This window comes from Protomyctophum bolini, assembly GCF_963924005.1.
Source record: "Protomyctophum bolini genome assembly, chromosome: 6".
In the NCBI taxonomy this organism is placed as follows: domain Eukaryota; kingdom Metazoa; phylum Chordata; class Actinopteri; order Myctophiformes; family Myctophidae; genus Protomyctophum; species Protomyctophum bolini.
The window spans coordinates 19216826-19237245 of record NC_137867.1 but is presented as its reverse complement, the minus strand read 5'-3'; the positions used below and the strand labels follow the sequence as shown (position 1 = coordinate 19237245).

At 43.2% G+C, this 20420-nt stretch overlaps 1 protein-coding gene across 2 annotated transcripts in view; it reads left to right on the top strand.

Moving 5' to 3' along the window:
• Positions 1-20420, top strand: part of dock8 (dedicator of cytokinesis 8) — a 79290-nt gene that overhangs the window by 4674 nt on the left and 54196 nt on the right. The window contains exons 2-7 of one of the 2 annotated variants that reach the window (XM_080766109.1): positions 6738-6846; positions 12514-12689; positions 14928-14999; positions 16002-16110; positions 18693-18905; positions 19469-19554. In XM_080766109.1, coding sequence (XP_080622235.1) covers positions 6738-6846; positions 12514-12689; positions 14928-14999; positions 16002-16110; positions 18693-18905; positions 19469-19554 — 765 coding nt within the window. Of the gene's footprint in view, positions 1-6737; positions 6847-10059; positions 10258-12513; positions 12690-14927; positions 15000-16001; positions 16111-18692; positions 18906-19468; positions 19555-20420 lie in introns of those variants that run through there. The other variant, XM_080766110.1, reaches the window with a different exon arrangement.

Sequence of the window (20420 nt, the reverse complement as noted above, 5' to 3'; positions counted from 1 at the left end):
GGATTTTGTCAACCAGTCCAGATCAGTAGACCACATGTTTAATTGATTATATATTAACCATTCATACACAATACTGTACTTCGTTGACTGGGATCCCCAGAGGCTCTGTCCTTTTAGCCCCCTCATTTACAATTTCTCCCTGTACATTTTCTCCTGTAGCATTATTTTCTTTAAAAAATATATATATATTGGGGGCTTTTCTGCCTTTAATTGGATAGCACAGTAGAGAGAGACAGGAAACAGGGAGAGAGAGACGGGAAGTGACACGTCATGTGGCCAAGGCCACCAGGCTCGGGAATCAAACCTGGCTGCACCAGAGCTCACAGGTGGCATGCGCCATAACCACCAGGCCATCCTCGAGGCCTGGTGTGTGATGTATTTGATGTATGGATAAAATGTGTATGAGTAATCTACAGAAATGTGTTTTGCCTAAATCCGCCTCATGGTGGCGCAATAACAGGCCGTTGAGGAATATTTGGGGCAGAGGTTCGTCGTTGGCATCCAGGGAGTGTGTGTGCAAAGTGTGGCATGGATCGGGCCAACGGTGCCGGAGATTAGCTGGTGACGGACGGAAGAACGGACGGACACACGCACACACACACGCACACACACACACACACACGGACGGAGTGCAAAACATACTCTCTCCCCATGCCTTCGGCCTGGTGGAGACAACAAGTAATAAATATGAAATGGTGAGTCTTGCTGCCATGTTACACAGGTAAAAGAGATAACCTTATCACATGCCTAATTCGTGATATATTATGTTGACAGTCACAGTAGTAAATGTCATATCCACCCCCATACATCTGTGCAGCCGTTTTAACATCAATCAGCTCATCAGTGTTAATTACCCAGATTAATTACCGTATTATATTATAATGAAAGAGACAGGAAGCGGGCAATTATTTTCATCAGGCACACTTAACGTTGCTCTCAGAGCGAAAATGCAATGTTACAATTCCTTCCATTTCTTGTTATTCTCAAAATGGGGGAACTGGTAGATTTAGGAAAGAAAGAATAAGGTTGCAAATACAAGCGCCCAAAATGAGTTTTCCTCGACGGGTGGCTGGCATCCCACCCTATCCCTTAGAGATAGGGTGAGAAGTTCAGTCACGCGAGAGAGACTCGGAGTAGACTTGCTGCTTCTTCGCCTGGAAAGGAGCCAGCTTAGGTGGTTCGAGCAACTGGTTAGGATGCCTCTTGGGCGTCTCCCTAGGGAGGTCCTCGAGGCACGTCCCACTGGGAGGAGACCCTGGGGCAGACCAAGGCGCAGTTGGAGGTAACGCATCGACTCACTGGCCTTGGAAAGTCTCGGGATCCCCCAGGAGGAAGTCACTAATGTTGCTCTGGAGAGGGAAGTCTGGAGCTCTCTGGTGGAGCTGTTGCCCCGACTACAGTGGTTGAAGATGGATGGATGGATGGATGGATCATGGATGGTAGATTTTGGCTATTGATGGAATTTTCAGGTTTGTCTTGATCCCAAAGTCAAGAGGTATGTTCAAACATATCTGGTTTGCAGATATTTATTTATCTTAATTGACATGAATTATTCTGTCTAATAATTATGTTTATAATACTTAAACATATAAAACACTCATGATAAGACTGTCTCAAATTCCAGCTGATCAATGTTTTAATCTTAGAAAATCTCAGCAGCCAGCATTATCAAAGGCACAAAATATGGAATTAAAATGCTGAGCACTTTAATGCTGGATATCGCTTCCTCATTCACTAAATCTGACCTTTCACTTGAATTGTTACTTCAGGAAGTTGGGGGGGGCTCTTGTGCATTTCTCAATAGGGCTACGGCCTCTGTTGATTGCTGATGTTGGCTCTGTTCACATGGAGGAGTGCATCAGGCCCACAGAGTGGTGGTACAGAAAGTGCCTGAAGCAGAGTGTCACAATGGTAACCGGAACGATTGAGCCAAAGCACAATCACCCTAATTTTTGTCTCCACCAGGCCGAAGGCATGGGGAGAGAGTATGTTTTGCACTCCGTCCGTCCGTGTGTGTGTGTGTGTGTGTGTGTGTGTGTGTGTGTGTGTGTGTGTGTGTGTGTCCGTTCGTCTGTGTACATTTTTGGAACAAAATGCCTCAAATCATCCAATTGCCATTCAAGGCGTAAGAAGAAATGCAACCCTTTTCCATTGGCCTATAGTGCCACTAGGAGGCCACAACCTGACCTGCCCTGGTGGAGACCTGTACCCACTAGGGCACTTTATCTATTTTCTTTGCGCACCCAGCGGTTCTTGTTTTCTTGTATTCGTTTTACTGAAGTTAAGGTTAGGAATACATTTATTTTATTATTCTTTTCTCTTTTCAGAAATGTTTTGCCTTTATTTGACATATTACAGTAGGTAGACAGGAAAGGGGGAGAGGGAGATGGGGGTGAGTACACACAGCAAGGGTCGTCAGGATCGGGACTCGAACCTGCAACACGCTGTAAAGCTGGCTTACCAGCCAAGGTGCCTGGACCACTGAGCCACGGCCCAGGCCTTTTACGGTTAGCTTTAGGCATAGTTTGAGGTTACTTTTAGGACTGTCCCAACGTTGCCACATTTGACCCGGGCCAAGCGTGTTTTGGGGCGAGCGCACTTGTATGCATTATGACCACACTCACTCAGACATCACAGGCTTGAAACTTATGCCTTGGTTGGGCAAAAAAAACACAGAGGGAACTTTGGAGACCAGAGCACTCAACTTCAAAAGTGCTATTTTACAGACAAGGACAACCGTGTGTTAGTAGAGGGTGGTGTAGCTGCCTTTTATAGCACTCTCCCTCTTCAAACAATCATGACCCCGAGTAACCAATGCTCTTGACCTTTTTGTTCTGTCAACCAACCAAGTACATTGAATTCATTGCTGGCGCTCAAATATTTGCCCCGTGGTCATTTTCACTTAAGGCTGAGTCAATTTGCGAATGTTTAAATTAGACTGTCACTGTATATACCGTATATACACAATATATATATACTGTATATTGGTATACCACACACACACGCACAAACACAAACACAAACTCCAGGCAGTTTTAACTAGCAAACTCCAGGCAGTTTTAACTAGCAAACTCCAGGCAGTTATAACTAGCAAAGTCCTGAGCTAAGGATGGGCTCCGGCTCAGTTTCAAACAGCTTTGGACATCAACAGTACTCTTAAATCATCGCTCTGGTACTGACTTTGAGCTTTGGTATTATGTAATGCTTGAGGCCAAAAGACACAGGACATTAAAGAGAATGACAGGTGCTGTCTGTCATGACAAGCTGTTTGTCTAACAAGTGGGAAAATAATGCCTGCTTGGCTCTCCTGGCAAGAGCTGATTACTGTTTTACCCGCCTAGTCTTTTTATAGTGTGTGTGTGCGCCGTGCGTGCGTGTGTACTCATGGCACTTAAATGTGTGTTTTGTATTAGCATGGGTGTGTAAGCTCTGTCTGCCCTCGCTTTGTATAATTATTTCACAATGGTAATGAGCAACATGGAGAGAAAGAAAGCGCATGTCAGAATGTGGTTATCAGCTCTGCTCTCAGCTCTCACTGTACATGGAGGTAGGCCATGTTTCTTTAGAAGGTGCTCCCATAATATGACAAGGTTTTGCTGGCTTTAAATGACCTTGGGTAGAACCAATATACCCGGCCACCATGCAGTCTGCCCTTGGAGAAGAAACAAAATAAGCAAAAAAATAAGCTATTATTTATTTCCCTCTGGCAATTCGGTGAATATCTGAAGACTGCAAAAGTCCATGAATTTATCTCTAACTAGAAAAAGTGCCCCTCTGGGCACAGGTCTCCACCAGGTCAGGTCAGGTTGTGGCCTCCTGGTGGCACTATATTATACTAGAGAAAGGAGAGGGGGAAAAAATATAGAAATAAAGAAGTCAATAAATTCAAAGAGAGAGGGGGGGGGGGGGGGGGGGGGGGGGAGAAGAAATAGGAAAGGAGGGGGGGGGGGGGGGACCACCTGTGTGTGTGTGTGTGTGTGTGTGTGTGCGCGCAGTCACCGGTTTACACAACGCATGTACAATGCATAGGCCTATGCGTTCACCATTCCCTAGTTCAAATAACGGGCCAATCCTGCAAACTTTGGAAGCCAATGTTAGCCAATTAGGATGGAATATAAAATATCGGACAGATACGTCTTGAGCACATGACTATAGATGTAATAAATAGATGTAATAGATGTAATAAATGTATTACTACAGTATATGTAATAAATGTAAAAAAATGTTTTACAAAAGTTGGCCTGGTGGCACTATAAAAGGCAGATGTGAATCCAGAAGTGGAACTGCTTATTGTCCAACAGTATAAGATTTTGGTAGCACTGAGCAGCCCCGGCCCCCCAACTGTGTGTGTGTGTGTATTCATGAATGAAAGCCTGCAGTTCCTCTACGAGGCCTTCGGTTAAATAAGGGTTAAAAAGTTCTCATCAACTCTGCAGGTTCTCTGCAGAGTGACTTTTAGAGTGAGTGTTGCATAATAACACTGCTGTGTTGTTGCCATGATAAGTGAGTGAAAGTTGAGATTGTGGTAAATTCATTTTTAGCTCTCCCTCTCCGTGTGTGTATGCAACTACAGTATGCATGAAATCTACTGTTGTATGCAGCAATAGTCTTAATATGAATTGTGGGTTCGAGTCCCGATCCCGACGAACTTTACTGTGTGTCTTCCCCCCCATCTCTCCATCTATAAAGGCAAAAAGCCACCAAAAAAATCTTAAAAATAAAAATAAATGAATCAATGAATTACCAGCTGCATTATTATCTGCGGGAGTCCGCTATAACTGCCTCTGTGTCCGTTTCAGCACAGTAGTTTAGGTAGGAACAAAAAATCTCTAAAGTGGAACTATTGTGTTCTGTTGTCTTCTGAGTCGTTCGCTTCCGCCCCGGACATTTTTGTGGTGCGCACATACTATCAGCCAATGAGAGAACCAGCTGGACTAGAGGACTAGCTTGCACATCGATGATAGACTCATCTTGCTATTGCAGCTGGTAAAAATATAGTTATCTTCACTTCCCTTTACTGAATACAAACTTTGTATGTCGGAAAGACATTCTCTCACCCATTCCCGCCTTTCCTTAGTTGCACTGTGCTGTAGTGTCTGCATACAACATGTTACATGATTGACATGAGGGAGGGCCATTCACAGCTTAACTACAAAGTTACAATAAATATTTGACTGATCTGTGACTGATCAAAGTCTTGAAAATGTATTTCAAGATATCAAATATGCATGGGTGGCATGTGGAGAAATTGCAACTGTTTTGGTGATAACATGGTTTGCAGAAAAAAGGCATTGGTGATTATTGTTTTTAGATTAGGCTTTATAAACGGCATCACAGATTTCACAAGAGCCTTGGCTTTGTTTGCAGCTTTTGTGGTTTTGGCATGCCAGCATCTCTCCATTGTACCGTGTGTTGATGGGATAGTGGTGGTGATTAGAAGCAGGGCCACCCTAACAATGGCCATGGGGAGTTAATGAATGCAATAGATTGGTCACAGGAGAGGTGGTTGGGAATGTGACCTATTTGGTGAAGATTGTTCATGCCCTCCAACTAGTGTGGTGGCTGTGGCCCTGTTGAAATACACTGGAGCCAATAAAATTCACTTAGCATGCGCGCGCACGCACGCACGCACGCACACACACACACACACACACACACACACACACACACACACACACACACACACACACACACACACACACACACACACACACACACACACACACACACACACACACACACACACACACACACACACGCGCGCGTGTAGACATCGGGGAAAATTTACATGCACAGACCAACACAAAGGCAGACAAGCTGCTGAGTAGCCTTTCATCATAGATAATAAAGAGAATAAAGCTGTTACTGTGTAGAGTTTGGATGGGGTCCAATAATATGGTAGATTAATCGGAGAAGTAGAGGGACAGTGCATTGGTTCAACACAGATGAGATGTGTGTGCAACAAATCAGGGCACAGGATTTATTCTCTTCCCCCCATATTTTGTAGAGAGCTACACATACTGGAAATGCTCATTCATTCACTCACACATGGTGTGTTTGTCAATGAGTTCCATGTATTTGTATTTATGAATGCCCTTAAAGGGACACTTCACCCCTTTTGCAACCAGATCTTATTTTAATGATGTTTAGGAGACAAGAAACCCTATCCCGGGGGGTTTCCGGGTGTATGTGGGTAATTTGTGTTTTTAGATATTTTAGTATTTCCAAGTGTCCATAATGTCATGGATACTGTGCTCACTTACTTCCTGGACTATATGTTGTCTCAGTAAGACAGCCCTCCCCCTATCCACAATGAGGAGCAGTGCACCAAAGCATTATGGGAATTGTAGTCCAGCAAGGAAGTGAGCCCAGTGTCCATGACATCATGGACATTTTGAAATACTAAAATATCTAAATATTGCCCACATAAAAACCCCAGCAAAGTGTTTCTTGTCTCCCAAACATAATTAAAATAAGATCTGGTTGCAGAAGGGATGAAGTGTCCCTTTAATGTCATTAAAATGCTTTGTAAAATTGTATGGCATTTGCATGGATTTATGAGGAAGATTTAGAGATTGTTTTTTTCCTGTGCCTTCCAGTTGTCTGTTATTCATTCATCCAAGTGTGTCTAGAAATGACTTGTACAACAGCGTTTTCCATTCCATATAGTTCTCTACCTTTGTCCTGGTCTGGTTGCATATTGTGTGTTTCAGCACCTTTTCCCTGTTCTGTTCCAGACACTCGTCTGCAGAGATCAGACGGCACTTTGGTGGGACCTCATTACAAGGCTCACAACAACACAGTCGAACCAACTCCAATGCCTCTGCCTCAATGTGCCTTAATGTGGTGAGTTCCACTGGTGTAGTACCCAAGTACATTTACTCATAAGTACCTTTTCTTTTTTCCTTTACTTTACCGTCTGGTATATTTCCAATTTTCAGAACTTTTACTTGTACTCCACTACATCTCAAATACAAATATTGTACTTTTACTCCACTATTATTTGAAAACTTTGTATTAGATTTTGATATTACAAAACACACATTCAGCCCTATATACATTTTGGCCGTTTCAAAATAGCCGATCTACCGAAGTACCTGGTATGCCTGTACATTTTTCGACTTTACTGCTTCGAAAGGTTTGCATGTTTGAACTTTCGGATTACTGCTTTGTGCTTTGAAGAACCTTTGCATTTTTGGCATTTTCTGCATGCTGCTACTAATCATTTGTTTTGTTTGTAGCTTGACGGCATTATGCTTTAATAAATCAATGAATTTGAACATTCCTCCTCTTGTCCTGCATTTGGGTCCTACCCCTTGACTCACCGTGACAGAATGTTCTGACCATTCTGGACCCAGCGGACAAGTTTTTTTTTTTTTTGGATTTGAGTTTTTTTTATTTTTTGTGTTGTGTTGAGTCCGTGAGCTGCTGAGGCTGTCAAACATGGCCAGTAGCCACCAGCCCAGCCTACCGTTTTCGTTTAAAGACTTTGGAGTTACCAGGGATGTCTTTAATGAAGATCCCCATTTCTTGGAGCAACTGGCAAAATATTGGAGGCAGGATCCAGAATTTGCTCAGTATGTGCTTTCTTCCGGTGGGAGAGTATACAGGGGTGCACCTTTTCCTCAGTTACCTTCTGAAGAGGTCGCTCCGGTCACCCCTGCCCTTCAGCCCACTTCCTCACCAGTTCTCCAGCCCAGCCCTCCACTGCCCAGCCTGCCCAGCCCTCCACTGCCCAGCCTGCCCAGCCCTCCACTGCCCAGCCTGCCTGGCGTCCAGAGAGATCCTCCTGCAGTTCTGCCTGCAGACCCGCATCCTGTGACTGCAGTTCTGCCTGCAGACCCGCCTCCTGTGACTGCAGTTCTGCCTGCAGACCCGCCTCCTGTGACTGCAGTTCTGCCTGCAGACCCGCCTCCTGTGACTGCAGTTCTGCCTGCAGACCCGCCTCCTGTGACTGCAGTTCCAACTCTTTCCACACTCCCACTGTCAGAAGATACTTCCTTGTCCCCTGTGTTGTACCTGAGTTCCTGGTTCTCTGTTTTTTGCAATTCTGAAAGGCTGCATTTTTGGACTTTGGCTTTTTTTTGCATTTCGGTTTACTGCTTTGTGCTTTGAAGAACCTTTGCATTAGAACCTACTACTCATTTGTTTTGTTTGTAGCTTGTAAAATCATTTAATTTGAACATTCCTGCATTTGGGTCCCACCCTTTGACTCACCGTGACAGGTATTTATTTAAAAAATAATGTAAATAATGTAAAATATTAAACTATGTTTGGACACAGAATCAAATCATAAAAAGTCCATCAAAAGTAAGAATATGTTAAGGGCTTGATTTCATTAATTGTACGATACTACGTGCAACAAATTATATCAAGCCAAGGTATTATTAACTGAAATATACGAGTGGTCCAGAGACTCCAGAGACAAAAGATATATCTTTTGAGAACGACTGATCTATTCCTATCCCACGGTTACCCTTCTCTTACTTTATCCATCTTAACATTAAACTCAGGTTAACTGATATACAGTACTGATAGAGACATGATTATATACAGTATAATAATGATGAGTCAATCAGGTAAGCTAGTTGGTAGACTAGCTGCACTTACCCTTCTTGAGATTCTAACTCCCTTTTCTGTGGAATTTCTTAACCTAAAATAACTTAAACCATGTGATGGTTGCTTTCAAACATCAAATGGTTGTTGAAAATTGTAAAGTAAAACAAAACCAAAAAACACATGTACAGGATATTTGGTCGACAAAACTATTATATTGAAGCATCTGTTCAAACCATGAAAAGGACAAAATGCCCGCTTTGTCACGTACAGTACATGCATACCCACAACTAAGTTACTGTTGTGTGTGTGTGTGTGTGTGTGTGTGTGTGTGTGTGTGTGTGTGTGTGTGTGTGTGTGTGTGTGTGTGTGTGTGTGTGTGTGCGCGCGCGCGCGCACGTGCGAGACACACAGTGGGAGACATAAAAGCACACCAGTTTAATAGCAAGTCCAGTCCTGTAGACTAGTGAAGGCCTCCAAAGTTCAATGAGAGCAAGATTGCCAAGGAATGTGGCTCCCAGTCTTCATTTTAGCATAGTTTTCAATGCCATAGTGTTCCTGGTGTTGACAGGTGTTTGGAAAGCAGAGGACCCTAAACATTAGAACACTAATGGGCCTTTAATGCCATTTGAGAATGAGATGAGTTGTTTTCCTGCACTGTTTTCCTAGATTCTGGCTCACAGAATGATGATACAGTAGTCATTCTGTCCTGACATTCATACTATCTATCTATACTTCTCACTCTCTAGGTTTGGGCTTTTACATTGGTTCTCCAACCCAGTCTCTTTGTGTCACTGACAGACCTTTAGATTTGGTCCCTGTGATCCCTGCATTAGTCATTAGATGTGGGTTAAGGCTCTCTGCTTATATCCTTGTAGCCTGCGGCACAGGCGACAACATCTCTAACCTGCCTGGGAAATGGGTCAGAGCCTCAGTGCTGTATGTGGGGGGGGGGGTATTTACCTTGCAGCTTATAAGGCAAATCTTGAATATGTCTGGATTCAGGGTGACAGAGAGGGGTTTTAATGCTCTAATCTTCAGGATACTATTTTCACATGGTACATCATCATTCAGCTGAGGCATCTGACACAGCTGGGGCAGAGGTACAGTATTTGTTTTAGTTGCAGTGCGGATAACTGTCCAGATTATCATAACTCCCTGTGCTATTTTTAGTGCCGAGATCAGTGACATTTGCTGTAGGTCTAACCTACAAATTGGTGGATTTGTGTGTGTGTGTGTGTGTGTGTGTGTGTGTGTGTGTGTGTGTGTGTGTGTGTGTGTGTGTGTGTGGTTCTTGTTCCTGTTATTTGAAACAGCAGTTAAAGGAGGAAGGTTGTGATGATGTCACTTCCTCATGTGTCTTGTGGTTTCAACTCCAAACTGCAAGATTCTTCGCCTGAACACTTTGAACAGATCTCAAAACATTGTACAGGGTGAAGCAATCAAACTCAGCTCCACCCTTCTCTTTGGTTGGACTGGGTCACTTTTTGACATATTACTTACACTAATCCACTGTTTTCAGATCTGCGACAGCGTTCAGGTTTGAGGAATGAAGGCCTGTTTGGAAAGGGTTTTGCCCGTTGTCGTGTTTGAGTTTTAGCAATACGCATCAACCGCTGGTAGGCACACTAAAGGTTCCCATATCCGCAGTGCGCCATTTTATACTTCCTTTTTACTGTACCCTTTTCAGTATTCAGCAGGGTAAGTCTGAGTTTCCTTCGACCACACCTGTCTTTTATTGATGATTTAGAAGAAGTTGCATCTAATTTTGATGTCATTATTCAGGACTCAGGACAAATAATGCAGTTATTTGGGATTGGATGTTGGATGTATGTGATAGCCTCTACATTACACTAGTTTCCTTTATCCGTGGACTATCTGATTTCTATGTTGTTCTGGTGGGTAATCTTGTTGTTTTGGTTATGTATGTTGTTCTGGTGATCTACACTACCGTATATAGGCTCCGAATAACTTCTAGTAATTGACATACCTGTAAATGCTCTTGACTGTAATCTGTGAGAAATGTTGTTAAAAATTTAAACTTTTTGTTATTTTTAGGACAATCTGTCATCGTAAACATGTTGTTCCTGTTGGTGATTAAATTACAAACAGATCACCTTTACAATGACAAAATAGGACAGACAATCTTGCTGATCAGGAGCTAATTTCTAGCTACACATAGCTCGACACCATAGCAGAGCATGCTGTGGTCCAAGGCATGCATAGATTTGCATTCATATTTGTTTCTGTTGGCCTCCACACTACGCTATGCACCAGAAAGAGGCCATTATGGAAGTTTGGCTATTATGAATGTCCAAAGTTTGCATAAGTGAGAAGTGTTGACATGCATGAGCTCCTCCACACAGGGCTTTGTGGTACAGTAGGTCTGCTATACAGTGCAGTATGTGTTGACTCTGTTATCCATTTGGCTGTCTTTATTTTTTTCCCTTCTCTATTTTTCATCTGTGCATAACCATTTGATACCAGTGCGCTTGTGTTCCAAACTTCTAATTTCCTTTTCTCTGCCAAGTAGAGAAAAATATCCCTCGGGCTAGAATGATGTGCAAAAACATGTCTGGAAACAAAAGGAATTTCACTGTGTGTGTGCTTGAGTCACCCAGTCACAGCCTACCAATATGTCTGTGTTACCTGTCTTTATAAGGTTAAAGGAACTTTTACCAGTTGCGACTTTTCTATCCCTTTTACTGTTGTGCACAGTGCACATGTATTGTCTCTCACCCACCCGTTTGTATGCTACCTTGCTGCCACACAAATTCTTTGTATGTGAGACAGCTGGCACAGTGTGCCACATTCACAGAAGAACCTGCTGATGCAGGATGTGCCCTCTAGTACCATCCCAGTGTGTTTATAAAGAGTCTTTAGAATAAAAATAGAGAGTCATATCGGTGTTGTTCATTTGGTCTTGCAGAGTTTTAACGATACTACTAGCCAAAACAAGTAAACTTTGACCATATTGGAGACCTGCCCACTAAGTTGTAGCCACCGTTCATACAAAAACCAACAACACCTGTTTGACGCAGGTTCCGCTTTCATGTCACAACCTCAAACAGTGTACAGTAACATCAAACACTACACGATTCACATCTGTTATTGTTATTATTCAAGAGTGATCTCTAATGACAGAAGAGCCTGAGTGTTTATTTGGCTTCATTCTCCCTATAGAGCGTTGGGTGAGGCTGCAAGGTGGGCAGCAGGCTGGCCCATTGTTGTCACATGATGGATATGACAATCAGGCTGATTCAGGGGGCATTGTGTGGTACTGCATCCTTTCATCAACGTGATGTGTGTCTGTGCACTTGTTTATTATCACCAACATAGATCTATATATGGGCCTACAGTAAGACTAAAAAAGAGCTCTGATGCAGGCTAGTTTGTTCCAGTTGCTATTTATACAGTGTGTACCTTGGCCTCTCGCTCCTGGATAGGTATGGGGTTTTCCTGACACCACTTGCCCTGCTCCTCCTCCTCGCCTGCTCTTTTCTTTTCCACACTCCTCCCTAATATTATTTGGGTGTGACTTAAGGCTACACAAATTCTTCAAGTGCCACACACAGCCCTTCAAGGGTGATTAATCTTTTTTCATTATATGTGTCTCACTTTCTTTTTCTTTCTCTTCAAACAAAGCCCAACAGGGTTGCTTCATTGCACATCTGTCTACATATTTCTAATCACATCCAGAAAATGCATATTGGATAGAAACGAGGGAAAATTCTCTTTATAACACATTAACAGCCTTAAGATATTTTATTATGGCTGTATTGTCCTTAAATTGCAATAAATTAATGGAACATTTCACCTACTTTTTGTGTTCTTAACCCCCATCCCCACTCTCCCTCCATCCCTCATTTTCTCGCTCGCTCCTTCGCTTGGCATCTTCCTCTTCCCCCTCGTTCTTTCTCTCTCTACCCCTCCCCCCCTCTTTCCCTCCCTCCTTAGCCTCAGTCGTATGAAGCGGTGGAGCCACTGGACCTGGAGGACTTCCTGATGTCCCAGCTGAGGAGTGGAGACGCGGCCCTGATGCAGGAGCTGGGCGACTTCCCTGACGATGACCTGCAGGTGGACTTGGTGGAGAAGGAGTGTCGCACCGCCAGACACTCTGTCCCCGAGGATGGGTAGGTCACAGGCCACGTGTACATGTGCAACCAGTTAACTGCCACCGTTTGATGCCAAACCCACAAGCCCGGATTTGTAGATCCTGGGAAAAGTTGTATTATTTTGACTGCACAGCAGTGTTTTGGGACTGTGTATGAAGGTGACAGGAATACGACTCATGTTGTGTCTTAGACTTTGAGTCGTTGAAATCAGTTTCTGTGTAGGGTTCAGTTCTGTTCTTGTGCTTTTGGAAAATCGATGCACCTGACCAGCGACCACACAATACAAATCAGGACATGCCTTGCAGGATAAATCGGCGGCAGTGGGTCTGGCGGAGAACGGCCGCATGGGAACCGTGAGGTTTCCCAGTTCGATCCCGAGCTCCCCCAGAGTTAGTTAGTGTCCTTGAGCAAGACTCTGAACCCCTAATTGCTCTCCTATGTGCATGGTGCCTTGCATGGTTTCCTCCGCCATCTGTGTTTGAATGTGTGTGAATGGGTGAATATATCTATGTAATAAAAGTGATATATAAATGCACCATTATAAAGATTTTGACTGGGAGCCATAGTGTAAGCCATAGTGTGCAGACTTTTGTTTTTGTTTTGCTGGTTAGTCCTCTTTAACCTCTAGTTTTGTTTAGTTTTTTGGATCTGCTATTTTTGTAGATTCCTGATTTCCCCCCATGTGTAGTCGTCCCCCCCCCCCCCCCATGTATGTATTATTAACAGTTTGCAGAATGGGTATTTTTCACCTGAAAGCACAACTTATACTGTTGATTTTCAACTGTATAAGAGTTGTAAATGTGTTGTTTACAACAGGGCACTGTTCTTCCATATATATGGAGTCACCAGACACTACTTTTCACTTCAGAGCGTAATGTGTGCCATTGGAACATGCTACCTGTAGGAGTAGTGCAGTGACAGAGACCACCCTCCCCTGCCCACACGAACACACCCAATTAAATACACCAGTCTCGACAGTGGTGTGTCTTTACCCCTGCATTACTCGGACGCCCAACTATGTACCGGTATAATATATTATTATAGTATATAGTATATATATATATTATAGTATAATATATTTTGAAAATGCAGCAGCTGAGAACCCACATCTCTTTTATTTCTCTTACTTCCACCCCTAATCCCGACTCCTACTTGCGTAGTGGACTGTAGTCGACAGCCAGAGCCCGTTCAACTTATTGAACCTGCTGCTTATCACTTTGTGAGGTCAGACTACAGACAATATGCACACACATCGAGCAGGTGACCCCACCCAAGCTGTTATTGTCCAACAGTTGGTCTAATGGATGTGCTATTTAACCAGCGTTCTTATATTAGGCATATCATGATAGGCGAACATTTGGCGAAACTAGTGTTGTTGATAGATAGATCATAGATAGTGCAGTTCTTCTACGCAGCGATAGAGTCTGTTCTCCTATACGGCAGTGAATGCTGAACCTTGAATCCAACCCTGCAGACGTCTCTGGATGGGTGCTACATCAGAATGTTGCGTGCAGTACTCAACATCAATAAGAGCACACATGTTACCAACACAAATCTGTATGATGGAATGCCAAGGGTGAGCCAGAAAATAGCAGCCAGGAGAATGAGACTAGCAGGACACTGCCAAAGACACCAAGAGCTGCCAGCCAGCAAACTAGTGCTATGGGATCCAACACACGGGCACCGGTCACGAGGACGTCCCACGCTAACATACGTGGATGTACTCAAGAACGACGCAGGAGCGCAAAGTACCAACGAACTGGCCAGATGTATGGAGAACCGGGATGACTGGAGGCGACGATGGAGGGCTCGTCTGAGGACGACCTAGAGAGTTCAGCTATTTTTGGCGAACATCTTTGGTGTATAGGGAAAAAGGAGGGGGCCAAGTATAGAGCCCTGGGGGACCCCTGTCAACAGAGTATACAGAGTAGGGTTTAAGTGGTGAAGACATAATGTGATCATAGCTTGTGAAAACTATCCCGACTATGTATGCTATCGTAGCTTATGTGGGAATTTAATTTATCTCACACCTTGACCATGGCAGTGCAGATAAAGATAGGACAAGCATGTGGTGTTGTAAATATAAGAGGTGTGTGTGTGTGTGTGTGTGTGTGTGTGTGTGTGTGTGTGTGTGTGTGTGTGTGTGTGTGTGTGTGTGTGTGTGTGTGTGTGTGTGTGTGTGTGTGTGTGTGTGTGTGTGTGTGTGTGTGATAAATATCCTCTTTATCCTGCTCATTCTCGCTGCTGCCTTGACAGGGTGGAGTTGGACCCACATGTGAGAGACTGTGTCCAGAGTTACACCCAGCCATGGCTAGTGGTCTCCAGAAGGTAAATAGTCTTCAAACAGCACCCTCAAACACCCAGAAATTACAGTAGAACCCCAATGACCGTGGCTCATCTCGAGAAGGTTTAGAGTTTTTGTTGTTCCAAAACCTGGAAATTAGCATTTTGCATTTCCTGGTTCTCTTTCTATCAGTCTTTGGTTTTTTTTTTATGTTTTTGTTCTACGACATAAAATCTGAAAATGTTGTCAAGGGCAGTTTACATCATCACACCAAAAACAAACATTCCTGGTGGTGATATTCAAGACATGTGATCATGGTGTTGTTTCTTCAATGTATAACGTTAGCTTATTACTTCTGGTGATTGCATTTAAGCCCAAACAATTATAAAACACATACTTAAATGTTGTAAATATTCCAAAAGCATTCTATTGCAAATTTGCAGAGTGCAGTTTTTAAAGGAGTTTAGTAATTAAAATAATGATGAAGGAAACCTGTTTGGTGATTGTATTAGGTCATCTCTATTCATTGTGAGATGCTCTAAATTGTTTCAAATTAGAATAATAAATTGGACAATTTACCAAGATGAATGCTTCAATGCTTCATTAGCTTCTTAATTATCACGTGTTAACTTAGCAACCACAACCATTTTTCAAATGCATTGTCTTGGTTGGCGGTCTCACAAGTTTCACAAAGCATGAGCGGAGCACCAATGAGATTGTCTGGCTTGTAATGTTCTTTGTGTAAACAGCCCTGAGATAAAGTCCAGACTACTGCAGGTAGCTGTAGAACAGGAAACGCATCAGAGGTCTGGGAGGACCTGATAAAGGTGTACACATTGGGATCGCCCATTTCACTTATCACGTAGCACACGCACACACACACACACACACACACACACACACACACACACACACACACACGGTTTCTCTTTGTATTGTGAGTCTAGGGAATTCAAATCTGTTATCTAGTATCAGTAGTAGTGAGCTAGTGACGATATTTGCTGTGTCTGGTGTGCTTTTGTATGTGTGTGCGTGCATGTGTAAAGGTGCCAGGGAGATGGCTGGAGTGCATATTCAGAGAGAGCAGGCCTACACAAGCTCCTTCAAAAACAGACATTTGAATCGGACATTGATCCAGAGAAACAAGAGACCCCGGTAAGAAACATTAACACAAGGTCAATCACACACATCATTTAGACTTCTCCGTATAGCGTTTTTATGATAAATAGATGAGTACACATTGTCATATAAATTGTGTTTCACTGAATAAAAGCCCTATTACATGCACTTACCTTATCTCATAAAACAAATTAAACCCTATATACTTCATTGACCGAGACCCCCAGGGGACTTATCTTTGTCCCCCTCTACAAAATAATAGTGTTCTATCTATTCTCATCATTCTTAGAAAGCCAAGACAATTGTAAATTATAAAGCCAGAGCTGGTGTCCAGTATAAAGTGTGTCATGCACATACTGCATCAGATGTAGGGTCCTATTATGGAATAGACAAAACAAAACAAAATATGATACCAGGCAGCTCTGATGTGTAACCCAGGACGGGTATCGACAGAGGCAAAAAAATCAACCATGACGTCAGTGGATATATAGCTTCAGTATGAATTATACGTTACACATAGCGTGTCCTTTCCTAAGGAAACTTAATTTCCCTTGCCTTGTTGTTGTACTTGGACAAGTGAAGCCTTTTACGTCAGTAGTGTATGGCAGTCCATACGGATTACAGTTTGGGTGACAGTGGGAGAGTGAGGGGGACGAGGTGCATAGAAGACATTGAAAGTGGGGTGTGTAGTTGGGTTTAGGGGGACTTGTAACAGTGAACACAGCAATGTTTTGTCATTCCTGTCACTCGCCCATGCTGGCACTGTTTACTCTGGCACACTGGCACTGTGCCTTGCACACAGATAAGCCTTCATTTTGCCCTCTACCACCATCTTAAAGGTCCTGGGATTTTTCTTTTTTTATAATAAGATTTAAATGGCTCTATATTCCACGTGTGTTACCGGCTGATACCGACAATAAGCCACTCCCGACCTACTTCAGTAGTAACACATCTCTCCAGCTGAGGTTACCAATTTCATTCATTTTAGAGAAATCTTACAGGATAAACAAGTAAACTTTGAATTGAATAAACAAACAAATGACCAGACACATTTTAAACTGGAACACAAGCTGATAAATGATCTTTGCTGGGTTCTCACCTGAACATTATTTTCTGTTTACTAAAGAGCTGGATAGACCCCTGTTAATGAACAAACACTCCATAGCAATGATTACTATTGGATTATAGACCTTTTATTTATTTATTCTTTAACCAAAAAAAAGTTTTGGTTAATCAGAAAATATCACTTACATACACCTTTAACTCTTCCTTTCTAGACAAAACAAAGCCACGAACGGCATTGTCTTTTTTCCTCCTTTTTCCCGCGATGTGCGATTCTATTCTATAGTTCTGCAGAATAGCATTTGCTCTATGTCCCACCAAGTCTCTTAGGCCGCCGGTGTCATTACAGATTTCCTGTCGTGGTCTTTCACTGACATCATTTCAAGCCAAATTCCCATCCTCTCTCCCAACCCTCTCTCGAGCCCCTTTGTCTAATCCTAAGCAAAATCCCTGGCCCCAGCACCAGACGATCCCAACCAGCCCAGGCAGTCTCAACCCCAGTTCTCGCTAGCCAAGCCACCCCAGCCTTCACAATACCACCAGCCTTCAGTCCCAGCACTGTCCTTGCCAAGTCTGGTTAATTAAGCAGCCAGATTTAAGGCCCTTATTGCAGCCACAGGCATCCTGTGATCTACAATCACTGGTTCTCAATGTCGGATCCGTCGGCCACCAGGGTCCAGGTGGACCTTGACAGGTCTGTAACTCTGACAGTGTACAACACAGTCAAAACAACACCATCAGTAAGGTGGAATATATATATATATATATATATATATATATATATATATATATATATATATATATACATATACACACACACACACACACACACACACACACACACACACACACTGAACAGCTTGTTTCCAATTAGTCTGCTGAGTGAGATGAGTGACCTATCTGCATACTGTAGCTAACAAAGGACTGTCTAAGTCTATGTCGCAGTGTAGATTGGGGTCCCGGAGCTAACCCAGTGTCTCAGAGTTACACACCCGTGTAAAGGTCTATTTGGACCGCTGGTGGTCCCTGCAGATGTTGAGAACCAGTGCCAATCTGAGAGTGACAGAGGAGATGGGGGCGGGCAAGTCAATTGTCATATAATGTCTTTTATGGGTCTCCTCCTCCACTCCACTGGGGTTTGTTTTGGCTGTAGCCTGGAGACCATCACGTGTTGGTGCCCTTGCAGCTTCCTTTCCCAGAGGGAACAGTGAAGCCTCACTGGGGTGGAAGGCAGCGCGTGGTCTCCCCTGGGGTTTCAGATCAAACTATTCATGTAGTTGACTCCTCATTCATGCAGGTTTATGGCCACGTAATATTCACGTTCTGTTGAATGTACTCATGGCACAAACAACACTTGCATGACAAACATAATTGTATATTAATAAGACCGTAATGCAGCATAATACTCACAGACCCCACTTTCATCTAACCTTTCTAAATAATGCTTCCCGTGGCATTCTCCTCTCTGCGTTACCTTCCATCTCTCATTTCCCATTCACATGCATCAACTTATTCTTCTCTTCTTTTCTTTTACCCTCTCTGTGCCTGTGCCTCAGGTGAAATCTCCGTCACTGGTGGTGTTGAGTGACGAATGCGGCCGCACGCTGACCTCCTCGGACTTTGACCTTCGGTGTTTGACCCCCGACCCCAGAGTGGAGGAGGGGCTGTTGTGTTTCAGTAGCCACGAAGAGCTGGATTGCTTCAACCATGAAGCCCGGCAGGGCAACAGGCACCCCGAGCTGTTTGCTCTCTACCCGCCAGCTGATGAGGTGAGACCACGGCTTCCCATACCTTTTCCGGACGAGACCCAAGAGAGAGTCTCCCTGGGAAAAAACATTCAATCTGAATGAATCACTTGAGTCCGATGTTTTAAAATGTGAAAATAGCTAATTATTATTATTATTATGTTTTAATTTAATTTAAGTGCTATAAATCATTTTCAAACAATTTGACATTTGTTTGAAAGTTTCAGATTTTGTATTTATTTTTATAATCTTTTGAAGAAATGTTGGGAAATGTATTTAGTAGGAAAGGTAAACAAAAAAGGGATATTTAGTCGTGATACATAAAAATGGGTCAGTGAGTCCTGGGACCGTATGTCTGGGAAACAATGGGTGAGACCAAAGATAATTAAACAGCAGGACCCATCCATTGTGAGCTTGTATATCGGCTATTTCCGCCGCGTACAAGAGAGTATAATTAGGCAATGCACACAATCACACATACAGTATATAGAAGAAAACCTACATGCAGATACAGCACAGACATCACACGTGAATGTGGATATGAATCTGTGCATTTTTAATTGTATAAGTGTTCTTGTTGTGTGCAGGATGATGCAGTGGAGATCCGCCCCATCCCCGAACGCCCGAAGGAACATATGGGCGACCGCATCCTCGTCCGCTGTCAGGCTATCAAGTATGTCAATATGAGGAGGACGGGCAATAACTGTATAAATTATACAGCTGCAATCTGATCTCACAACTTATGACGGGGGAATCAACAGAGAGTTGCATTATAGAGGCATGACCAACATGCGCACTACTGTCTTCTTTCATGAGAATGTGACCTTTTACCCAGCACTTAGCACACAGTGTATTCTTGTTGTACGCTACAACTAACCATGACTTAGACTGACTGTAGAGTAACATGCTGCCGCTGGCATGAAGCATAGAGCTGGGTGGGAGGGTGGAGGAGTGTGGCTTGATGGGACATCTTTCTCTGCAGCGGTTGTTGGGTCTTCTCTAGACCAGTGGTTCTCGACCCACATGATATTGAGGGGTCCCCAGATGACAGTGAAGTGACAATTTAAGGACTTTTAAGATTTTAACAATTTAACGTAAATGTAAAATAATTAACAAAAAATTAAAGAAAATCAATTCAGACAGACAGACCCTGCCAGGGACACACATACGTAGCTGTCTATAGGAGTGGTTTAAAAGTACGATTACAGCATCAAAAGTAATTAACAAACTATACTATAAAAACTGGTGAAACAGATAGGCCAAATAATATGAGTAAGAGGCAAAAAAAAGAAAATCTACTGCTATTTTCACAATATTTATCTGTGGAGCCTCAACTCCTAAGTTCCTGTCCGAGTGGTGGGTCGCAGGATAAAAAGGTTGAGAACCACTAAGTTTAGAGTCTAGAGTAGACCTTCACTTTCTGTGGGCAAGGCTGCCTCTGTTCCTGTACTGTGTGTAAGTGCGTGTGCATATGTGTGTACTGTACATCAAGTATTCCCTTTTCCTCCCCTGTTCCCCTTTCCCTCGTTTGCGCTGTCT